This window comes from Babylonia areolata, chromosome 10 (assembly GCF_041734735.1).
Source record: "Babylonia areolata isolate BAREFJ2019XMU chromosome 10, ASM4173473v1, whole genome shotgun sequence".
In the NCBI taxonomy this organism is placed as follows: Eukaryota; Metazoa; Mollusca; class Gastropoda; order Neogastropoda; family Buccinidae; genus Babylonia; species Babylonia areolata.
In genome coordinates this window covers 12,187,181-12,211,318 of record NC_134885.1, presented here as the reverse complement: position 1 = coordinate 12,211,318, position 24,138 = coordinate 12,187,181, and the positions used below count along the sequence as shown (strand labels likewise).

The window sequence follows — 24,138 nt, the reverse complement described above, 5'->3', positions numbered from 1 at the left end:
ACTGGCTGCAGCTGTGGGATATCTCTGCGCAACACGCACTTTGCGCTTTGATGAAGAACCCATGGCAACCAAAGTGTTGTCCTCTGGCGATATTGTGCAGAAGAAATCCACTCTATAGGTGTACTAGTGTGTGTGTGTGTGTGTGTGTGTGTGTGTGTGTGTGTGTGTGTGTGTGTGTGTGTGTGTAGACATATATGACTAGTGCCTTGGGTTATGCTGTTGGTCAGGCATCTGCCTAGCAGATGTGGTGCAGCGTGCATGGATTTGTCCAAATGTAGTGACACATCCTCCTGAATACTGACACAGAAACTGACAGTGTGGACACCTTCTTAATGTGTGTGTAACAAAGTCAATACCTTTCTGTTGTGTCTGTGACAGTGTTTGTACCCGTGTCTTTGACAGCATTAATACCTGCCTTGCTGTGTTGCATCCTGAAACACAAACTGACAGTGTGGACACCTGTCTTAATGTGTGTGTAACAAAGTCAATACCTTTCTGTTGTGTCTGTGACAGTGTTTGTACCTGTGTCTTTGACAGCATTAATACCTGCCTTGCTGTGTCGCGTCCTCCTGAAACAGAAAGTGACAGTGTTGACACCTGTCTTAATGTGTGTGTAACAATGTCAATACCTTTCTGTTGTGTCTGTGACAGTGTTTGTACCTGTGTCTTTGACAGCATTAATACCTACCTTGCTGTGTCACATCCTGAAACAAACTGACAGTGTTGACACCTGTCCTGCTGTGTGTGTGTGTGTGTGTGTGTGTGTGACAGTGGTGCCCTACGAGGTGACGGTGACGACTGGGGACGTGTCTGACGCCGGAACTGACGCCAAGATCTTCATCACCGTGTTTGGCACCAAGGGTTCCAGTTCTCCCATCGAGCTGGAGAAGAACGACGACCGCTTCGAACGGGCACGCACCGACGTCATCAAGGTGTGTCAGGACTGCTGGGGAAAGTGTAGAAACCGGGGGGGTCCAGGTGGTCAGGAGGCTTTGAAACTGTGTTATGAAATGTTTGCATTGAGAGAAGAATTTGACTTGTAGTTTGTCGGGAGTTTTGTTTGTTTGTTTGTTTGTTTTAGCGTGTTTTTTGTGTGGAGCTTTTATCATACAGAGAAATTTCTGTGTGGTTGTATGGGTTGGGAGATGGGCATTATTGTGTAGTGTTTGTGTGTGTGTGTGTGTGTGGTTATAGAGCAGACATTATGTTACATGCTGCTTTGTATGTGTGTGTGTTTTTGTGTGTGCGTCTATGTGTGTGTGTGTGTTTGTGTGTGTCTGTGTCTGTTGTGTGTGTGTGTGGAAGGGAGAGGGTGTGACATGTGGGTGACAATAGTCTGACTGTGATGCTGACAGATGGAGTTGGATGATGTGGCGCCACTGAAGAAACTGCGTGTCAGCCTGGAGACAAAGGGCTGCACTCGCAAGTCCTGGTACCTGGAAAAGGTAAGTGTGCTGTTTGGAGTACCTGGAAAAGGTAAGTATGATGTTTGGGGTACCTGGAAAAGGTCAGTGTGATGTTTGGAGTACCTGGAAAAGGTCTGTTTGATGTTTGGAGTACCTGGAAAAGGTCAGTGTGATGTTTGGAGTACCTGGAAAAGGTCAGTGTGATGTTTGGAGTACCTGGAAAAGGTCTATTTAATGTTTGGAGTACCTGGAAAAGGTCAGTGTGATGTTTGGAGTACCTGGAAAAGGTCAGTGTGATGTTTGGAGTACCTGGAAAAGGTCAGTGTGATGTTTGGAGTACCTGGAAAAGGTCAGTGTGATGTTTGGAGTACCTGGAAAAGGTCAGTTACTTTGATGTTTGGAGTACCTGGAAAAGGTCTAATTGATGTTTGGAGTACCTGGAAAAAGTCAGTGTGATGTTTGGAGTACCTGGAAAAGGTCAGTGTGATGATTAGAGTACCTGGAAAAGATCTATTTGATGTTTGGAGTACCTGGAAAAGGTCTGTTTGATGTTTGGAGTACCTGGAACAGGTCAGTATGATGTTTGGAGTACCTGGAAAAGGTCAGTATGATGTTTGGAGTATCTGCAAAAGGTTAGTATGATGTTTGGAGTACCTAGAAAAGGTCAGTATGATGTTTGGAGTATCTGCAAAAGGTTAGTATGATGTTTGGAGTATCTGCAAAAGGTTAGTATGATGTTTGGAGTACCTAGAAAAGGTCAGTATGATGTTTGGAGTATCTGCAAAAGGTTAGTATGATGTTTGGAGTACCTAGAAAAGGTCAGTATGATGTTTGGAGTATCTGCAAAAGGTTAGTATGATGTTTGGAGTATCTGCAAAAGGTTAGTATGATGTTTGGAGTACCTAGAAAAGGTCAGTATGATGTTTGGAGTACCCGGAAAAGGTCAGTGTGATGTTTGGAGTACCTGGAAAAGGTAAGTGTGATGTTTGGAGTACCTGGAAAAGGTCAGTGTGATGTTTGGAGTACCTGGAAAAGGTCTGTTTGATGTTTGGAGTACCTGGAAAAGGTCAGTGTGATGTTTGGAGTACCTGGAAAAGGTCAGTGTGATGTTTGGAGTACCTGGAAAAGGTCAGTGTGATGTTTGGAGTACCTGGAAAAGGTCAGTTACTTTGATGTTTGGGGTTCCTGAAAAAGGTCAGTGTGATATGTTTGAGGTATCTGGAAAAGGATTACTTTGATGTTTGAGGTATGTGGAAAAGGATTACTTTGATGTTTAGGGTAACTGAAAAGGGTTACTTTGATGTTTGGGGTATCTGAAAAAGATTACTTTGATGTTTAGGGTAACTGAAAAAGGTTACTTTGATGTTTGGGGTACCTGAAAAAGATTACTTTGATGTTTGGGGTACCTGAAAAAGATTACTTTGATGTTTAGGGTAACTGAAAAAGGTTACTTTGATGTTTGGGGTATCTGAAAAAAGGTAGTGTGATATGTTTGGGGTACCTGAAAAAGGTAGTGTGATATGTTTGGGGTATCTGGAAAAGGTGAGTATATTTAGGGTGTCAGGGAGAGGTTACTTTGATGTATGGGGTACCTGAAAAAGGTAGTGTGATATGTTTGGGGTATCTGCAAACGACAGATCTGTTGATGTTTGGGGTATCTGGAAAAAGCAGATTGATGTTTGGGGTATCAAAGAAAGGCAGTGCGACATGTTTGGGGCAGAATCCACATGTCCTTCTTGGTCCTTGTCACCTTCATCGTAGATGTCAACTGTATGTTCTGCCCTGCTGTCGCCTTGTCTGGGTTTTATTTTCACTCCTTTGTGCCTGGGTTGTGTGAGTGTGTTTGTGCCTGTTTTGTAGGCGTGTGTGTGTTTCTTGTGTGTGTGTGTGTGTGTGTGTGTTGGGAGTGTGGTATGTGTATGTCTTAGTGTTTGTGCAAGGGTTTGTTTGTGTCGAGTGTGTATGAGTGTGTATGCATGCACACAAACTATGTACGCATAAAAATATGTAAATGCATGTTCACAGCTTGTTGAGGACTATGACAATAATTGTTTTGATAACATCCCATCTTGCCGCCATGCGTGGCGGTGTGTGTGTGTGTGTGCATGCGTGTGTGTGTGTGTGTGTGTGTGTGTGTGTGTGGTTGTGTGTGTGTGTGTGTGTGTGTGTGTGTGTGTGTGTGTGCAGATTGAGCTTCGGAACATGGACACTGGCACCCTGTCAGTCTTCAAGCATGACAACTGGCTCGGCAAGGGGAAAGAGGGGGCACAGAAAACTGTGGACATCCCTGCCATGGAAAGGGGCAAGAAAGTCATTGACAGTAAGTCCTTTCTTCACAGGAACAATCATCAGTGCTGTTGTCTTGTAAGGTGCAAGAAAGTCTTTGATAGTAAGTCCTTTCTTCATGGGAACAGTCATCCATGCTGTTGTTTTGTAAATGGCAAGAAAGTCATTGACAGTGAGCCCTGTCTTCCCAGTAACAATCATCCATTGTCTTGTTGTTTTTCAAGGGGCAAGAAAGTCATTGACAGGAAGCCCTCTCTTCACAAGAACAGTCATCAGTGCTGTTGCCTTGTAAGGGGCAAGAAAGTCATTGACAGGAAGCCGTCTCTTCACAAGAACAGTCGTCAGTGCTGTTGCCTTGTAAGGTACAAGAAAGTCACTGACAGTAACTCCTGTCTTCACGGGAACAATCATCAGTGCTGCCCACTTGCAATGTCTACGGCATGAAAAGATTGCAGCTCAACATCGAGTCTGTTATTCTATCGTATGAAATAACAGTGTCTCTACACCACTGACCACAGTTCTTGCCCTTTGCACAACTGACCACTCTGTGCCTGGATGTTAGATTGCAGCTTAACATCGAGTCTGTTATTCTATCGTATGAAATAACAGTGTCTCTACACCACTGACCACAGTTCTTGCCCTTTGCACAACTGACCACTCTGTGCCTGGTCGTTAGATTGCAGCTCAACATCGAGTCTGTTATTCTATCGCATGAAATAATAGCGACTCTACACCACTGGCCTCTGATAGTTCTTGCCCTATACAAAACTGACCACTCTGCTTGGACGTTAGATTGCAGCTCAACATCAAGTCTGTTATTCTATCGCATGAAATAACAGTGTCTCTACACCACTGACCACAGTTCTTGCCCTATACAAAACTGACCACTCTGCTTGGACGTTAGATTGCAGCTCAACACAGTTCTTGCACGAAACACCCCTGACTCAGTCTGTTGTTCCGTCGCATGAAATAACATCGATTCGACACCACTGACCTCTAACATTTCTTGCCCCATACACAACTGATCACTGTGCCTGTTATGTTCCAGGGACGGACTACAAGATCAGCGTCAAGACATCGGACGTGAGAGGAGCGGGGACGGATGCCAACGTGTACGTGATTCTGTTTGGGCTGAACGGAGACTCAGGGGAGCTGCACCTGAAGGACTCAGAGACGGGCAAGAGTCCGTTCCAGAATGGGCAGCTGGACGTGTTCACCATCAAGGGCATCCTCAGCCTGGGGGAGCTCAGCAAGCTGCGAATCTGGCATGATAATAAAGGTGTGTGGAGGGAGGGGGGGTGGAGAGGGGCGTTTCTCTGTGTGTGTGTGCAGGGGAGGGACGGGAGGCAGATGTTGTGTGTTTCACAGGGTTTGACGCGTCATGGTGATGATGTGTGTTTCACAGGGTTTGGCGTGTCATGATGTTGATGTGTGTTTCACAGGGTTTGACACGTCATGGTGATGATGTGTGTAAACAGGGTTTGGCGCATCATGATGTTGATGATGTGTGTTTCACAGGGTTCGACATGTCATGATGTTGATGTGTGATGTGTGTTTCACAGGGTTTGACGTGTCATGATGTTGATGATGTGTGATGTGTGTTTCACAGGGTTTGACGCGTCATGCTGATGATGTGTGTTTCACAGGGTTCGACGTGTCATGATGTTGATGATGTGTTGTGTGTCCCCCAGGGTTCGGCGCCTCCTGGCACCTGTCCAGTGTGGAGGTGGAGGACCTGACCTCACACAGGGTGTCCGTCTTTCACTGCGACCGCTGGCTGTCCAAGAGTGAGGACGACAAGCAGATTCTGCGGGAGCTGACCTGTGCCAGTGCCGCCAAGCCCACCACTGCTGGGGGCAAGGAGAAAGTCGGTGAGTCGGCGTGATGTGACCCGGGGTCAAGGTTCAGGGTTCAGGGTCAGGGTGTATGGGTCTTCGTGGCTGGCCGAAACGTTCAGCTGAGGAAATCTAGTAGCGTCCTCGTCCTTCTTCATCATCAGTTATAAAAAAATTTTAAAAGTCCCAAATGCTCACACGCACACACACGCTCACACACACACACACACACTCACTCACACACACGACACACACACACACACACACACACACAGAGTTGTTTCACTCTATCTTAAAATGTAATAATATCTTACCGAAATTTTTTTCTTTTTACATGTCAACTGATGTGTGCGCGGTAACCAGGGAAGGGTGTGTCAGTTATTCGTTTTTCTCTTTGATATTTGTTGACGGGCAATTTTGAGTGAGCCGAAAGAGAATATTTTCTATTTTAGTTTGAAGCAGACAACAAAGTTATTTTGAACTGAAGAGAAGAGATGTGGGTGCAGTGTACGAGATCGAGGTGACGACGGCGGACAAGAAGAACGGTGGCACCATCCACAACGGCTGGCTGATCCTGGAGGGATCCAAGTCCACCTCCAAGGCCTTCCTTCTCACCAACAGTGCCCAGAACAAGATCCTCAGGAGGTTGGTGCTTTCTCTGACTTGACTTGACTTGACTTCATTAATTGTCATAAAATCCCGACAAAGAATAGAAGGAACAAAGAAATAAAAGGTCATCTGATACGCATGCAATGAAATACATGTGTGATGGCCTAGAGGTAACGCGTCCGCCTAGGAAGCGAGAGAATCTGAACGCGCTGGTTCGAATCACGGCTCAGCCGACGTTATTTTCTCCCCCTCCACTAGACCTTGAGTGGTGGTCTGGACGCTAGTCATTCGGATGAGACAATAAACCGAGGTCCCATGTGCAGCATGCACTTAGCGCACGTAAAAGAACCCACGGCAACAAAAGGGTTGTTCCTGGCAAAATTCTGTAGAAAAATCCACTGCGATAGGAAAAACAAATAAAACTGCACGCAGGGAAAAAAAAAAAAAAAAAGGGTGGCGCTGTAGTGTAGCGACGCGCTCTCCCTGGGGAGAGCAGCCCGAATTTCACACAGAGAAATCTGTTGTGATAAAAAGAAATACAAATACAAATACAAATAGTTGGCGAGTGTTTTTTTGACAGTCATCGCAGTTGAATAAATCACTCGGTTTTAGGATATTGTTTTGTGCTTTTCTAGTGATTACATTTTTGATTGATGATCATACTGCTGTACAATTTTAATTAGATGGCTTCGCAAATTATGAAATAAGATACATGTATCTAAGAAATGTAATTCATCTTCAAGAACTTCATATATTATCACGTAACCTCTCTTCTCTGGGAATGTTTGCATATCTTTCTCGTTCAATGTGTGGGTGAGGGGTATATGTGTGTGTGTATTTGCGTGTGTATTGTGTGTGTGAGATAGACACAGAGAGAGAGAGTGTGTGTGTGTGTTGTGTGAGTGTATGTGTTGATTGAGTGTATGTGTGTGTGTTGTATGAGAGTGTGTGTATCTGTGTGTGTTGTGTGTGTGTGTGTGTATTGTGTGTGTGTGTGCATGTGGTGTGTGTGTGTGTGTGTGTGTGTGTGAGAGTGTGTGTGTTTGTGTGTGTGTGTGTGAGTGTGTGTGTGTGTGTGTGTTGTTTGTGTGTGAGTGTGTGTGTTGTGTGTTTGTGTGTGTGTGTGTGTGAGTGTGTGTGTGTGTGTGTGTTGTTTGTGTGTGTGTGTGTGTATGTGTGTGATGTTCAAGATGTGAGGATGGTGACTGATTGTTTCTTTGTGGCTGATTCTTTTTCTTGATGATTGGTGCCTCTGTTTTTGTAACATGGAGTTTATGAAGTGCCATGAGTTATTGGTTATTTGTATCGGTATCAGTAGCTCAAGGAGGCGTCACTGCGTTCGGTCAAATCCATATACGCTACACCACATATGCCAAGCAGACGCCTGACAAGCAGCGTAACCCAACGCGCTTAGTCAGGCCTTGAGAAAAAAAAAATAATAATAATAAAACAAGATAAAATTAAATTAAATTAATTTTTAAAATTAAAAAATTAAAAAAAAGAAATTATAATAATAACAGTAAATGAAAATAAAATGAAATGACAATGATGATGATAAATAAGCAAATAAATGTAAAACATGCAGACACACATTCACTCACTCACACACACACACACACACACACACACACACACACACACACACACACACACACACACACACACACACACACACACACACACACACACACACACACACACACACACACACCCACATGCTTAACAGATATGCAACAATCATGCAGTTTCACAGATATGAAAGCACAAACAAATACACTAAACGTAATTTGAATTTTCTTGAGAAAAGGTTTTTTTCTTCTTTTTTCCCCCCTTTTTTTTGGGGGGGAAGCACTATGAGCATCTCTCTGAAGGAAGGGAGCTATAGAAGAGCACTTAATTATTATTATTATTATTCTTATGTTGACTAACACCATGTTGAAGGTGGTGTAGCTGGTACAGTTAATGGTTTGCAGACTGCAAATGATGATTGTTTGAAATTCCTACACACCAACCAATCTGTTGTGTGTAGGTGATGAAGTAAAGAGTCTGTAGACTGTAAATGATGATTGTTTGAAATTCCTGTACACCAACCTATCTCTTGTCTGTAGGTGATGAAGTAAAGAGTCTGTAGACTGTAAATCATGATCATCTCCATTCATATACCCAGAACTGTGTGTAATTGAGGACAGTGAAGGGTTTGTAGACTGCAAATCATGATCGTTTCCATTCATATACCCAGAACTGTGTGTGTAATTGAGGTCAGTGAAGGGTTTGTAGACAGTAAATCATAATTGTTTCCATCCATGTACTCTGAGTGTATAGATGATGCAGTAACTAGTTTGTAGACTGTGAAACATGACCGTTTCCGGTTCTTGTACACTCAACTGTTTGTGTAAAGGGATGCAGTCAGTTGTTTGCAGACTGTAAATCATGGTTGCTTCCATTCATATACAATGAACTCTTTGCGTAAATTATGAGGCAAAGAGTTTGTGAATCGTGATCGTTTCCATTTCTTTATACTGAATTGTTTGTGTAAGGGGTGCGGTAAAATGTTTGCAGACTTGCAAATCAGAACCGTGTCCATTTCCTGTACGCCGAACTATTGTGTGTAGGTGATGCAGCAAAGGGTTTTTATTCATACACAACGAACTGCTTGTAAATCAGAACATCTGTAAATGCATGATCCACCTAAAAAAACCCAACAAAAAACCAAAAAAAAACACCAATAGTGTGTCTGGACCGATGAAGCATGCGCACATGTGTGTGTGTGTGTGTGTGTTTATGTCTGTGTGTATCTGTGTCTGTGTCTGATTGTGTCAGTGTGTGTGTGTGTGTGCGTGTCGTTGTCATTCCTGTGCACTGACACCATCCTCCCTTCCCCCCATCCAGGGGTCAGACGGACAACTTCAGCCTGACCTCCTCGGCGCTGGGCAAGCTGGAGTCGTGCATCGTGGGCGCCTTTGAGCGAGAGGACCGGCCCATCCAGGACCCTGTGGACAGGGAGGACTCCTGGTTCTGCCATGAGGTGGTGGTCACCGACACCAGCACAGGAAACCGGTGAGTTTCCGGGCGGTTTTTGTTCCTGTCTTTGTCCTTGGTTGTCATGGTCTGGTTTCATGAGCGCCTGACTTCAGTTTTATGGTCTCGTCATGTCCAGTATATAATCACAGTTTCACTACACATACTTTACCGTGACCCACTAGTGCAGACTCCGGCAGGGAGTCCGATTCCTGTCCTGTGCAAACTACTATCCACCTTTGTGGAGAAAATGAAAGTAGCTACGGCCGATAATTACAGTTTTATAATCTCGTCATGTCCTGTGTAATGACAGTTTTATAACCTCGTCATGTCCTATATTATCACAGTTTTATATTCTCATCATGTCCAATATAATCACAGTTTTATTATCTTGTCATGTCCTATTTGATCACAGTTTCAGAGTCTCGGCATGTCCTGTGTGGTCACAGTTTTATCATATCCAGTATTATCATCTGTGTTAGAAAAAAAATATTTTCTCAGTAATTGCAACCAGTAGGAAAGCCAATCCGGGAAGGACAGTAAATATTGGAACCTGTTTAGCCAACTACATTATGAAGATGTTTCTGCAGTGATATTGTATCTTAAAAAAAAAGTTTTCTTTCATATGTGACAGAGTTTTGTGTTTAACATGATTGAGCTTTTTTTATTTGGTTGGGCAGTCCTGATAAGGCTGTGTGTAGTCGGATGGACAATAAGAAACATTGTCCGATGTTTCTGCTTTAAAGGAAACCTTGCATTGATGTATGACAATGACATATCGTGCCAGACTGATTGTGAAATGTATCCGTTTGGAAAGAAAAGAATCTTCTTTGCAAGGAAAACAAGAGAGGCAAGGCCTTCAAGACTCACTTGTGATACACTTTAAAAAAAAATCCAAGCTTTTTAAGATGAGAAAGATCAGTTTAAAGCAAATTAAGTCCCCTAGCATTAATTACAGAGTAATTTCCCTTCTTTACTGTCTGCACCAAAACGTTTGCAAAATAAATAAAAATTCCATGCTTAGCAAAAGAAGTTCCTGTTTGAACAAAAAATGATAATAATGACTCATCTTGTTGTTGTTGTGTCAGAATAAGAGGTCAAAGTGCCAAGTTTAGAGAATACAAAAAATATAAATATAACAGTAAATGCAGTTTGCATATAATTAGGCTTCTTTTTTTAATTTTTTTGTGCCCATCCCAGAGGTGCAATATTGTTTTAAACAAGATGACAGGAAAGAACTGAATTTTTCCTATTTTTATGCCAAATTTGGTGTCAACTGACAAAGTATTTGCAGAGAAAATGGCAATGTTAAAGTTTACCATGGACACACAGATACACAGGGACACACACACACACACACACACACACACAGACAACCGAACATGAGGTTAAAACATAGACTCACTTTGTTTACACAAGTGAGTCAAAAAAGCAACAGGGGGTGGGGTGGTGGTTGGGGGGAGGGGAGGCAGCAATATCAGATGTCCTGATATGGCTGTATGTATTCGGCGAGACAATAAGCAACGTTAGGGAGGGTGTGCAGCCTGCGGTTTTTTCATTGCTCGCATAGCTAAAAGTAGGTCATACCATGACATGACATGCGCAGCCGACTACCGTAACTGGCTTCTGTGGGTGTGCACTGCTTTTGTTCAGACAACTTTTCAACAGAGTTTATAAATGGATCAGTTCAAAAATGTAATGGCAGATATATTACAAGAAATATGCTCAAAGTCAATATAGGAGACTAAAGCAAATAATGTGTGTGATTATAAAACCAAATATATCTTGTAAACTTGCAAAAATAGTCACCGAAATTGTTCAAAATCCTTTCGTCAGAATGGCGATTTCCATGCGAGATTATAGCTTTTTGATGACTTGGTAAAAAAAGAAATGGAGATGTGCTTACATTTCTCTCTAAAGATAGAATAGAATAGAATATGTCTTCATTACCAAGTGTACCGGGGGTCACAAGGAATATTATAAGGGATAGCCAGGGAACCCTGACAAAAGTCAGATGAAAGCGGGCCTGCACAGCCGTTCTTTCTCTGTCTCTTGACCTTGCAACTGGAATGAACTTCCTCTGTCGCTTCGTCAAGTCTCCACACTCAGCTCTTTCAAGTCTGGCCTTAAAACCCACCTCTTCCCAAAATAGCCTCCCTTCCCTGCCTCTTCCTTGTCTTCAGTTTTCTCCAGTTTTAGAGTTATGCATGCGTGTGAATGACTGGTGCGAAAGCGCTTTGATTTGTCTCTGCACGAGATTCAGCGCTATATAAATACCATTATTATTATTATTATTAAATGTCCTGATGCGACCCTGTGTAGTGTGTTGGGCCATAACCACCCATGTGACTGGTGTCCACATCAGGTACACGTTCCCCTGCAAGGCCTGGGTCCCCATCATGCCCAAGATCTCCAAGAAGGACGGCAAGGTCTGCGAGGCCAAGCAGGTCCAGGAAAGTCTGATGGCCAAGGCCAAAAGTGAGTCTTCCCAGTCAGTGTTTCAGTGTGTGTGTTGTTGTTGTTGTCTCGTTCATCATTTATCAGATGGATTCCCCCGTCTCCTCGACGAAGGTGACAGTACGTCGCAGGTCCTCCAGTCCTCCGTAGAGCTTCCGGGTTGCTGGGATTGGGTTGGGCCAGGTTTTCTCTCGGAGCGCTTGGTGGAGCGGGTAGGACTGCAACAGATGTTCTGTTGTCTGGCTGCCTGTTCTGCAGGGGCACTGCTCTGTGTCGCCGATACCAAGTTTCATGAAAATGGCTACCTGAGTGTGTGTGTGTGTGTGTGTGTGTGTGTGTGTCAAAGCTCATGCCCTTTCTCCCAAGTTTGACTGGAAAATCAAACTGAGCATCTAGTCATTTGGATGATTTGATAAACCGAGGTTCTGTGTGCTTGGCGCACTGAAAAAGAACCCATGGCAACGAGAATGTTGTCCTCTGTTAAAATGATGTATAAACAATCCCCTCTGATAGGTACACAGATATATGTGCATGCACTCAAGGCCTGACTAAGGGCCGTTGGGTTTTGTTGCTGGTCCGGCATCTGCCTAGCAGATGTGGTGTGGTGTATGAGGATTTGTCCGAACGCAATGACACCTCCCTGAGAAATTGAAACTGAAACTGAAACTTGTGTGTGTGTGTGTGTGCATGAGTGTGTGCGTGCATGTGTGCGAGACCAAGCAGGCTCAGGAAAGTCAGATGGCCAAGGCCAAAAGTGAGTCTTCCGAATCAGTGTGTGTCAATGTGTGTGTGTGTGTGTGTGTGTGTGTGTGTGTTTCGTTCTTTAGTTTAACATCTTTTCACTGTAAATGATATTAGACCAGTGTGTGTGTGTGTATGTATGTGTGTATGTGTGGGTGTGTGAGACAACCGGAGCACACTGGTTTGAATCCCATAGTCACCAGTAATTTCTCCCTCTCTTCTAGACCTTGAGTGGTGATTTGGATGCTAATTATTTTGATGAAATGATAAACCGAGGTTCTGTGTGCAGCATGATCTTAGCGCACTTAAAATAACCCAAGGCAACAAAAGAGTTGTCCCTGGCAAAATTCTGTAGAAAAAATCCACTTTGATAGGAAAAGAAAAAAAAATTGCAGACAGAAAAAAAACAAAAAATGGGTGGCGCTCTCAGTGTAGCGACGCGCTCTCCCTGGGGAGAGCAGCCTGAAATTCACACAGAGAAATCTGTTGTGATAAAAAGGAGAAATACAACACTATGCTTCTCTTCTTCTTCTTCTTCTTCTTCTTCTTCCACATTCCCTGGCCACGCTAGATTTTCAGTCTGGTCAGGACAGTGAAGTCCGCGGTCCGTCGCAGGGACCCCACCGGTCCCCACAGTTTCTCCTGGAGCTCCACCTGGCTGGGCCATGCCTGGCGTCTCAGAGCGTCAAAGGTGGGGCAGGACTGCAGGATATGGGATGGGGTCTGTGGGACTGTGCCACAAGGGCACTGGTCAGTATTTTGATATCAACACTATACAGTTTGGATATACTATATCCATATGTTGTGTGTGATGATGTGATGAAGTTGACTTGGGGTCAAACATTCACCGCACTGCTTTCTCTCTCTGCTTTGCTGCTGTCTCGATGCTCATACTCTGGGATGTCAGACGCAGGTCAGTACCTCATCCCCCCCACACCCCCCCCCCCCCACACACACACACACACACTCTCCCCCCTCCACTCCTGACTAACATTCCACACTGTCGTTGTCATTGTTGCTGCAGACCTGGCCCCAGTGAAGTACGAGGTGGTGGTGCACACTGGCGACATGAAGGGGGCGGGCACCAACGCCAACGTCACCATCATCATCTACGGCGTGAACGGGGACACCGGGCCCCCGGCCCCTGAAACAGCGCTTCCGGGACCTCTTTGAGCGCAACCAGGTGGACAAGTTCCAGCTTGAAGCGTTGGATCTTGGTGAGATCTGGATCTGTGATTTGTGTGTGTGTGTGTGTTGGGGGGGGAGGGGGGTTGTGGGGGTGGGGATGGGTGTGTGTGTGTGTATGTGTGTGTTGGGTGTGTGTGTGTTTCTGTGTGTGTGTGTGTGTGTGTGTGTGTGTGTGTTGTTATCTGTGTGTGTTTGTGTACGTATGTGTATGTGTTTTTATCCATGTGTTTTCATTCTTTTATTTAGCATCTTTTCACTATTAGTGATGATAGACAATTTAGAAACAGGAGGTGGGAGAGAAGTCAGGAAAAACAGAACAGGTTAAAAATTTAAAAAAAGGACTAAAAAATGCATAACTAACATGCAATTAAATTTCATAGTAACAATTCAATACTGATAATAATTACTATAACCATGAACACAAATACTGATAATAATTACTAAAACCATGAACTCAAATTACATCAAAAGAATGTAGAAATAGGGCTGTGAATTAAAGCCTTTGAAAGTTTGACCATAACTTTAGAAATAACTTTCCAAAAACATTGTACAGAATAAGTATTCCCTTTGAAAAACATGGGCAAGAAGGTACACAACTGCTGACAGTGAAACAATGATGCGAGCCGAACTGCTTACCACAGATGTGTATGTGTGCGTGTGCGTGCATGTGTGTGTGCGTATGTGTTTTTGTCTCTGTGTGTGTGTGTACAGGTGAGCTGACCAAAGTGCACATAGAGCACGACAACAGCGGGTTCCGACCGGGCTGGTTCCTGGACCATGTGGAGATCGTCAACATGGGAACCAGCGCCACCACCGTCTTCCCCTGCGGCAAGTGGTTCGACCGCGACAAGGGAGACAACGAAATCGCCAGGGACCTCTTCCCCAAATCCGATTAGCTGGCTGACAGCGAGGGACTGATGGAAGACTGGGAGAGAACGCATGCTGCTCGGCTGGACTGGATTGGAACGCACTGTGTTACTGCATGGCAGGGTGTTGCAGTGCTTTGCGTCATGGATGGAAACTGGCTTTGGGTGGGAAAACGTACCTCTTGGGGTGGTGGCCTGGACTTTCGGAAAGCGTCATATTGCATTGCGTGGCATTGCGATGATCTGCAGCTTGGATGAAGACTTGGGCAGTGGGAGTTGGAACACGTACTGGACTGGGTTGTTGGAGTGTGTTCCATTATTGCATCTCATTATTGCATCTCATAGCATTACAGTTCTCTGCTACCTATTGTTTCGCACCACAGTTTCGTGTTGCAGGGATTTTTTTGTTAAGAAATTTCTGGGTAAAAGTTTTTAGGGAAGATATGATAAAACAAAAACAAAAAAAAAGCATGGCTTTGAATGATGTGTAATTGTTGAAGTGTGATCATGGCTTATTAAAACAGTGTTACGTTTTCTGTTTTACTAACGGATCCAGCATGGCTTCTTTTTCAGGTCGTCTTGTTTTTGTCAAGAATGTTGATATTAGAGGTACAACTGTTTGGTTGTTTTTTTGTTGTTGTTGTTTTGTTGTTGTTTTTTTGGAGGGGGAGGGGGCTGGGGGGGATATGTATGTAAATACTGCCATCAGTGTTTTTTGATGTTGCTACAGTGGGGGTTGACAGGTATGATTGATGTTGGTGTGGTGGGGGGTTGACATGTGTGATTGATGTTGGTGTGATGGGAGTGGTTGACAGGTGTGATTGATGTTGCTGTGATGAGGGGGTTGACAGGTGTGATTGATGTTGCTGTGATGAGGGGGTTGACAGGTGTGATTGATGTTGCTGTGATGAGGGGGTTGACAGGTGTGATTGATGTTGCTGTGGTGGGGGGCTTGACAGGTGTGATTGATGTTACTGTGATGAGGGGGTTGACAGGTGTGATTGATGTTGCTGTGGTGGGGGGGTTGACAGGTGTGATTGATGTTGGTGTGGTGGGGGGTTGACAGGTGTGATTGATGTTGCTGTGGTGGGGGGGTTGACAGGTGTGATTGATGTTACTGTGCTGGGGGGTTTGACAGGTATGATTGATGTTGCTGTGGTGGGGGGGTTGACAGGTGTGATTGATGTTACTGTGCTGGGGGGTTTGACAGGTTTGATAGATGTTGCTGTGGTGTGGGGGTTGACAGGTGTGATTGATGTTGGTGTGATGGGAGTGGTTGACAGGTGTGATTGATGTTACTGTGATGAGGGGGTTGACAGGTGTGATTGATGTTGCTGTGGTGGGGGGGTTGACAGGTGTGATTGATGTTGCTGTGGTGTGGGGGTTGACAGGTGAGATACTGTCATACTGTGCTGGCATCGGATGTCCCAACAGTTCAGGATGTTCAGCTGTCGTTGAGGGTTCTGTTCCGTGTGGCTGTGGGGTATTCTTCATTCAGCTCCTGGCGTCTTTTCTCTTCTTTCCATTGTGCCTTGGAAATCTGTTTCTGTTGCCGCTGTCATAGTGCTAGTCTGTGTGTGTCCGTTTGCCCTCGCCTTTGGATTGGAGGTGGGGGAGTGGGGGAGGGTCGGTGGGAGGATGTTGGTAAAACCTGCGCTGTTTGTGACACTGTGCGTCACAGGTTTGACAGACGGTGAACTCGTGGTAGCATTTTCACAGTGCCCAGGTTGCTTCGTCTGCTGAACGAGCAGAAATCAAAACTGAAACCGCATCAAATCTTTTATGTCTGGGTGTTTCTGTTTGTTGGTTTTTTGTTGTTGGTGTTTTTCCCAAAACATTACTTTCATATTTGAAGTTTCTCAGTGTGTGTGTTTTTATTCTGTTTACTTTTGTTACACATTATGTATTCTAATGTCTGTAATTTCTTAAGTTCCAGTTTTTGAGTGAGGTAGAGTTTGTGTTTTTTGGTGTGTTTTTGTTTGTTTGTTTGTTTTCTTTACCATCTTAAGAAGTAAACTGATATTGTCAGCGTTTCCCATTACTTGTGTCTTATGAACAGATCTAGTGTAAAGTCATGTGCCATATTCAGCTGTGACAAGTCTTGCATTCGTCATCCGTACCACAAAGGTACTGGGTTTTGTTTTTTTGTCTGGATCACCTACATGGACATGTAGGTCAGTGCTTTAACCACACATGGTTTGCCTTCCCCCCCCCTTAATCTGTTCTGATCTCTTTCACTTGTGTCTTGCTAGAATGTCATCTGTGCGAGTTGGCGCGTATTATGTGTGCGCTGGAAGACTGATATATTCTGTGTGTTAGAAACGAATCGTGTGCTTTAGTGCGTGTGAATTGGAAGGGGGTTTGAGACAGGCAAGACAAGGATACAGCATGGGAAAGGTGACTTCAGACACTATTCATTGTTTGTTTGGGGTTTTTTGGGGTCTTGAAGCGAAACATTCGTTTGAAGAAACCTTTTCCTCTTGAATCAGTTGGAAATTGTTCCAGTTAGAATGACGGGCACCCTAGCCGAATGGTTAAAGCGTTGGACTTTCGATCTGAGGGTCCCGGGTTCGAATCACAGTGATGGCGCCTGGTGGATAAAGGGTGGAGATTTTTATGATCTCCCAGGTCAACATATGTGCAGACCTGCTAGTGCCTGAACCCCCTTCAAATACGTGCTCAAATACGCACGTTAAAGATCCTGTAATCCATGTCAGCGTTTGGTGGGTTATGGAAACAAGAACATACCCAGCATGCACACCCCCAAAAGCGGAGTATGGCTGCCTACATGGCGGGGTGAAAATGGTCATACACGTAAAAAGCCCACTCGCGTATATACGAGTGAACGTGGGAGTTGAAGCCCACGTACGCAGAAGCAGAAGAAGGAGAAGTTCCAATTAGAATGCCATGTCATGTGCTGTCGCCTTTCATTCTGTCTTTTTGATTGTGTGATTGTTTGTTGTTGCTTTTTTAACCTGTGTATTGAATTGTTCATCTATGAATTATGTTTACACTTGTTTTTATTTAAAAAAAAGAAGAAGAATTATTTGAAACAGATTTATTTTTAACCTATGTATTGAACTCTTTATTATTAGATTATATTTACACTTTTTTGTTTGTTTGTTTTTTTGTTTGTTTTTTCATTTAAAATAGCAGTGTATTGCACTGCCGGGCTCATTGTCAAGGATTCCGTCACTGCCTTACTTTTTCCTGCGCATTTGAGAACACACCACTTGTGCTGCGTCGTTTTGACACCAGTTTGTGATGAGAGCGTGGAATCAAAACACGGTGCGTTATTTTCTGTGATAGAAGAATTTGTGCTCACCACCAAATTTTTTCTGTTTTTTTTTTTTTTGTCCCCCTTGTTTTTGGTGTCTTATGCTGGTTTCAAGTGCTACTTGTTGTTTGTGTAATTTCTGTATGGCTCTAATTGTTGAGTTGTGATTTTTACCTCAGTACCTTGAGCATTTTTAAGAAATATCTCTGTGTAGTTGTGTGCGTGTTGGTTGGTCATTAATTTAATAATGTCTGTTCACTAAAGTGATTTTTGATGTGAAAACGAAAATATGTACAACATATGTGTTTATGTGTACAGTTGTGTGTGTGTTTGTGTGTTTGTGTACATGTGTGTGTGTGTGTGTGTGTGTGTGTGTGTGTTTGTGCATGTGTGTGTGTGTGTGTGTGTAAGATGGAGGGAGAGCAGGAGAATGAGGGAATATACTTTTCAAGCAGATGTGATGTTAGTTAGTTAACCATTCCTTGTGGGGTATGTTCAGTCTGAGGGGTTGACATGCACTGGGGGTCAGTGTGTGTGTGTGTGTGTGTGTGTGTGTGTGTGTGTGTGTGTGTGTGTGTCCAGTTCTTTCAGGCAGCAGTATTTTGACTGTTCTTGTTGGTGACCACTGCACAACGTGGTCTGTGTGGGTTATGACATAGGGCTTAACTGTGTGTTGGTGTTTGTGTGTGTGAGTGTGTGTGTGTGTGTGCTTGTGCTTGTGTGTGTGTGTGTGCGTGTACATGTGTGTGCGTCTGTGTGTGCATGCCTGTGTGTGTGTCTATGTGTGTGTGTGTGTGTGCATGCCTGTGTGTGTGTGTGTGTGTGTGTGTGCATGCCTGTGTCTGTGTGCATGTGCGTTTGCATGCATGCATGAGTAAGCGTGTTTGTTTTTTTCGTTTGGTTTAATTGAAATGGTGATACCAAACAATAGATCTCTACATTGTTTCCACAGATCTCTGTGATATTTTTAAGACATGTTTTTTTAATATATCAGTAGTGTATGTTGCCTGTGTATACATCTGCTTGTTGCCCTCATGTTATGGAGATTAAACCCGTCCAGATGAAATGAATAATTTAAATGCCAGTCCAGAAAAATCCATTCTTCAGCTCACGTCATTTGCAGTTGAGTGGAAATACTGAGCGTTTACTGGCTAGCATGGTTGTCACCAGATGTCGTGGGTCAGTGGAAAAGTTTCTTTGGATGGACGCTGCCTGGCATTCCTGCACTGGCCATACCATCAGCATGGCCACACAAAGGCAGGAGAAGAAAGAGGATAGTAACACCTGTAATGTCGTCATTACGCAAGAAGTAGAATGCTTAAAACATTATAGTTACAGAAGAGAAAATACTTAGATCAGAAATGGGACGCATATAAAATTCTAGCTGTGTAGGGAGTGGATTGCTTGAAATATTTTAGTCGTATAATGTTGTAAAAGATTATAGTTATGTATGGGGTGGAATGCTTAAGATATTATGGTCGTATAATGTTGTAAAATATTTTAGTTATGTATGGAATGGAATGCTTAGATATCAAATTTTATAGTTAATGTTGTCGAATGTCATAGTTATGTGTGAAGTGGAATGCTTAGAATATTATAGTTGTGTAATGTTGTCAGATGTCATAGTTATGTATGAAGTGGACTGCTTGAAATATTATAGCTGTGTAATGTTGTCAAATGTCATAGTTGTGTATGAAGTACAATGCTTAATTGACGATATCATATGGATATGAATTGGAATGCTGCACATACTGATTACTTGGTGTCTGTGATGATGATGATGATGATGGTGATGATGATGATGACGATGATGATGTTGATCGTTTCCTGAAAGGGTTCTTGAGGCATAGATATGTAACCAAAAAAATGTCTGCCTTCTTATGTGTGTGAAAAGATAGCTTTATCTGTTACCAGATCCTCATTGTAACTGGTGTATTCCTGTATATATCTTTGTTTAGCATTATTCATGGAATGATTCTGTTTAGCATTATTCATGGAATGATTCTGATTCTGTTTAGCATTATTCATGGAATGATTCTGATTCTGTTTAGCATTATTCATGGAATGATTCTGATTTTCATTCACACACACACACACACACACACACAATACACACTCGTTCTTGGGCATGGCAGCAGCGGTGTCCCCCAAGACATATATGATTGTGCAGGGTGTTAACCCTTCACTCTTTGAATCTGGAGGAGTTCCAGATCGTTTTGGGTCAACATTTCCACTCTGGTGTACAGCGGGCTAACACCATTCCTTGATTCTGGTCAAACTACTGACAGCCACATCACCATGAAAAACCCCTGGCCACCCTTGTGGACACATGTTGTACATTTATTCCAAAGTGCTTCTTTGTTGTTAACCCATGTTCGCTTTTTCCTTGCTGTTGACTAATGAAAATCAGTGGCTGTGACAGCTAGGCCAAATGAGTCCAATGCCGTGTAGTATTTGTATATTGCTTCTGTATAAAAAAATATTATATTTGTAGGATCATGGGACCTGTATGAATTAATTCTTGTTGGATAAGTACCTATGATGAATTCATATTCTCAATCACCTGAGCCTGTTGGTTGAGGCAAGAATCATTTATGTAACAGAACACCAGGTCAGATTGTCTACATCAGAGTGGACTTTCTAACAAACAGAGAGTGGATGTGGCCTCAAGATCATGAGGTTTTGTAACATGATGACTCTCCAGAATCATACTGTCAGGCTGCGAATGATGCTGGAAAGAATGATTCCTCATTGTGGTTTTTGTAGCAGACCTCGAGGTCCATTCCAAATCCGTGCTGTTATCAGTTACAGAAACACAGCATGAGACAAGATGCCTTTGATCTGGTTTTTAGTAACATGTACCATGAGCTGGTTGTTTTTCTTTACCATTGATGTAACAACTGTTTCTGTTCTGAAAAAAGCTTTAAGTGTGTGTCTATGTTTTTTGGTTGCTTTGTTGTTGATGTTGGGGGGGGGGGGGGTGTTTTTTGTTGTTGGTTTTTGCTTGTTTGTTTTGTTATTGTTGTTTCGTTTTGGTTTTTGGGGGGCGAGGGGGGGGGGCAATGATTGATTGGTTGCCTTTTCCTTAGGGGTTGACAGCTCAAGGCCTGACTAAGCGCGTTGGGTTACGCTGCTGGTCAGGCATCTGTTTGGCAGGTGTGGTGTAGCGTATATGGATTTGTCCAAACGCAGTGACGCCTCCTTGAGTTACCGATACTGATACTTGACAACTGTGTCTGTCAGTAGAATTGGTAATAGTAAAGGCTGTGGGATACGTACACTAAAAGTGGAATGGATTCTGTATTGAAATATTATTTGTTTATTTGTAGGATCCTGCGACCATTATAAACAAAGCCCTTATAGGGATTAGTACATATGAATTCATATATATTCGCAGTCACTTGAGCCTTTTCATGGTACTAGAATCATTTACATGTAATATAAATCTATGATTTCATGTTGGGTGTAACTGTACCGGGTCTGATTTTTTTGTTATTATACATTCAGTCCAGTGTGTTGATCAATACTGTATACTTTTACCTAGCTTATTTATTGTTTATATATGTATGGATACTTTTTTTTTTAAATGACAAATGAACCGAAACTCATGATAAACACCATGTATAACAGTCATTTGTGAATAACATGTTGTCTTTTATCCTGGCAAGGGGAACTGCACTAGTAAAAAAAATAAATGAATATTAATCTTGTTTTAATGCTTCTTGGTTTTCCTTTACTGTTTTCCGACTTGAATTGTTGGAATGCTGCTTTACTGGTGGGTTGTGTGAACATGTATGCCTGTGAGAATGAAACATTGGAAAGCAATGAGATATGTCTGCACACACACACACACACACACACACACACACACACACACACACACAGGGAGAGAAAGAGAGATGCAAATACAAATACAAAAATGAATATAGAATATTGGGGATGTTATTGTTTTCATATTTTAAGCCCGAGGCCCCTAGCTAAAAGTGGAATTCATACATCAATCATATATATATACAGCAAATGTATGAATTTGCATGGTACAATATGTGACATTTCAGTTTACAGACATGCATGAACAATCACAAGTTCTAATCTGTATGCAGAGTCCAGTCACATCTCTCCCTGTGGCCACATGAGAACAGAGAGTGGAGTAGCGGCCAAGTGGTAGCACGTCCACCTAGGAGGGTGAAAATAATCTGAAAGCACAGGATCAAATCCCAACATTGGCCAGTATTAATTTACTTCCCCCTCCACTAAAACCTTGAGCTGGACGCTACAGTCAGTCATTTGGACGAGACGATAAACTGTGGTCCCGTCTGCAGCATGCACTTGCAATTGTGAAAGAACCCTCAGCAACAAAAGGGTTGTCACCGGGAAAATTTTGTATTGAAAAAAAAAAATCCCTATTGATAGGAAAACCAAAACGCTTGCAGGTAGAAAAAAAAGAAAGAAAAAATCCATATGGGTGGTGCTGCACTGTAGTGACGTGCTGTCCCTCGAGTGCGGGTGGAACAGCCCGAAGTTTAAATACACAGAGAAATCTCTTGTGATTACTGAAATTTTGTTTTTAATTCTAAAAATTGAAAAAAATATTTGACGGGCGCAATAGCCGAGTGGTTAAAGCGTTGGACTGTCAATCTGAGGGTCCCGGGTTCGAATCACGGTGACGGCGCCTGGTGGGTAAAGGGTGGAGATTTTTACGATCTCCCAGGTCAACATATGTGCAGACCTGCTAGTGCCTGAACCCCCTTCGTGTGTATATGCAAGCAGAAGATCAAATACGTACGTTAAAGATCCTGTAATCCATGTCAGGCGTTCGGTGGGTTATGGAAACAAGAACATACCCAGCATGCACACCCCCGAAAACGGAGTATGGCTGCCTACATGGCGGGGTAAAAACGGTCATACACGTAAAAGCCCACTCGTGTGCATACGAGTGAACGTGGGAGTTGCAGCCCACGAACGCAAAAGAAGAAGAAGAAGAAAAATTTTTAATCCACAAAAAAACCCACAATACGATATGTGAATGACTTAGCACATGTCAGAGCCAAGGAGGAAGGTGGCAGAATGGTTAAGACGCTCAGCTGCCAATACAGAGAGTCCGTGAGGGTGTGGGTTCGAATCCCGCTCTCGCCCTTTCTCCTAAGTTTGACTGGAAAATCAAACTGAGCGTCTAGTCTTTTGGATGAGACGATAAACCGAGGTCCCGTGTGCAGCACGCACTTGGCGCACTGAAAAAGAACCCATGGCAACGAGAGTGTTGTCCTCTGGCGAAATTACGTAAAATGAAATCCACTTTCATAGGTACACAAATATGTAAGCATGCACTCGAGGCCTGACTAAGCGCGTTGGGTTATGCTGCTGGTCAGGCATCTGCTCAACAGATGTGGTGTAGCGTGTATGGATTTGTCCGAACGCAGTGACGCCTCCTTGAGAAAGTGAAACTGAAACTGAAACTGAAACAGAGCCATCGCTTCACAATCAAATCAATCAAGGCCAAAAACGACACACATAAGCCAGAAGCACAGGCACCACAAACACCAGAAATCCCAAGGATCGATGTCCCCACGAATTCTCCGTCCTCCTAGCTGCTTCCTTCACACCCTCCTTCACCTCGCGATGCTGGAAGGAATACACGGTTTCTCTGTACGCCTTTTCCGTGGCTTCCCGAGCTCCTGGCCAGGCGTGAGGCCCCAGCAGACGGTAGTGAAAGGGATAGGCAGGCCCGAACACCACAGCCAGGGCCATCTTCACGTCGCCCCGAAGCAGGAGTCGCCACCAGTCAGGCGCCACACCCAGCTCCTTGGCAATGGAGTCCGCATAGAGCAGGGCGTAGAACTGAAAAAGACAATGGCGCGTTGATCTTTCTTCTGTCATTGCTGCTGTGTGTGCACATTCCTTCTGTCATTGCTGCTGTGTGCACATTTCTTCTGTCATTACTGCTGTGTGTGCACATTCCTTCTGTCATTGCTGCTGTGTGCACATTTCTTCTGTCATTACTGCTGTGTGCACATTTCTTCTGTCATTACTGCTGTGTGCACATTTCTTCTGTCATTACTGGTGTGTGCACATTTCTTCTGTCATTACTGCTGTGTGCACATTCCTTCTGTCATTACTGCTGTGTGCACATTTCTTCTGTCATTGCTGCTGTGTGTGCACATTTCTTCTGTCATTGCTGCTGTGTGCACATTTCTTCTGTCATTGCTGCTGTGTGTGCACATTCCTTCTGTCATTACTGCTGTGTGCACATTCCTTCTGTCATTACTGCTGTTGTGTGCACATTCCTTCTGTCATTACTGCCGTGTGCACATTCCTTCTGTCATTACTGCTGTTGTGTGCACATTCCTTCTGTCATTGCTGCTGTGTGCACATTTCTTCTGTCATTACTGCTGTGTGTGCACATTTCTTCTGTCATTACTGCTGTGTGTGCACATTTCTTCTGTCATTACTGCTGT

The 24,138-nt window shown here is 43.6% G+C and overlaps 3 protein-coding genes across 4 annotated transcripts in view; 1 reads left to right on the top strand and 2 right to left on the bottom strand.

Annotated features, from left to right (window-relative positions):
* LOC143286785 (lipoxygenase homology domain-containing protein 1-like) overlaps nucleotides 1–15,092 on the top strand; it is a 175,152-nt gene extending 160,060 nt beyond the window's left edge. The window contains 11 exon segments of the mRNA XM_076594567.1: nucleotides 772–932; nucleotides 1,356–1,445; nucleotides 3,594–3,726; nucleotides 4,741–4,971; nucleotides 5,384–5,563; nucleotides 6,034–6,172; nucleotides 9,026–9,193; nucleotides 11,520–11,632; nucleotides 13,377–13,483; nucleotides 13,485–13,569; nucleotides 14,252–15,092. Coding sequence (XP_076450682.1) covers nucleotides 772–932; nucleotides 1,356–1,445; nucleotides 3,594–3,726; nucleotides 4,741–4,971; nucleotides 5,384–5,563; nucleotides 6,034–6,172; nucleotides 9,026–9,193; nucleotides 11,520–11,632; nucleotides 13,377–13,483; nucleotides 13,485–13,569; nucleotides 14,252–14,436 — 1,592 coding nt within the window. The 3' untranslated portion in view covers nucleotides 14,437–15,092.
* LOC143286786 (uncharacterized) overlaps nucleotides 1–24,138 on the bottom strand; it is a 289,541-nt gene that overhangs the window by 199,244 nt on the left and 66,159 nt on the right. The window lies entirely within an intron of this gene.
* The window catches only part of LOC143286458 (dimethylaniline monooxygenase [N-oxide-forming] 2-like), a 35,521-nt gene continuing 34,534 nt past the window's right edge, over nucleotides 23,152–24,138 (bottom strand). For both annotated transcript variants that reach the window (XM_076594027.1, XM_076594028.1), the window contains one exon: nucleotides 23,152–23,521. In XM_076594027.1, the coding sequence (XP_076450142.1) occupies nucleotides 23,174–23,521 (348 nt within the window). In that variant the 3' untranslated portion in view covers nucleotides 23,152–23,173. The remainder of the gene's footprint in view (nucleotides 23,522–24,138) is intronic.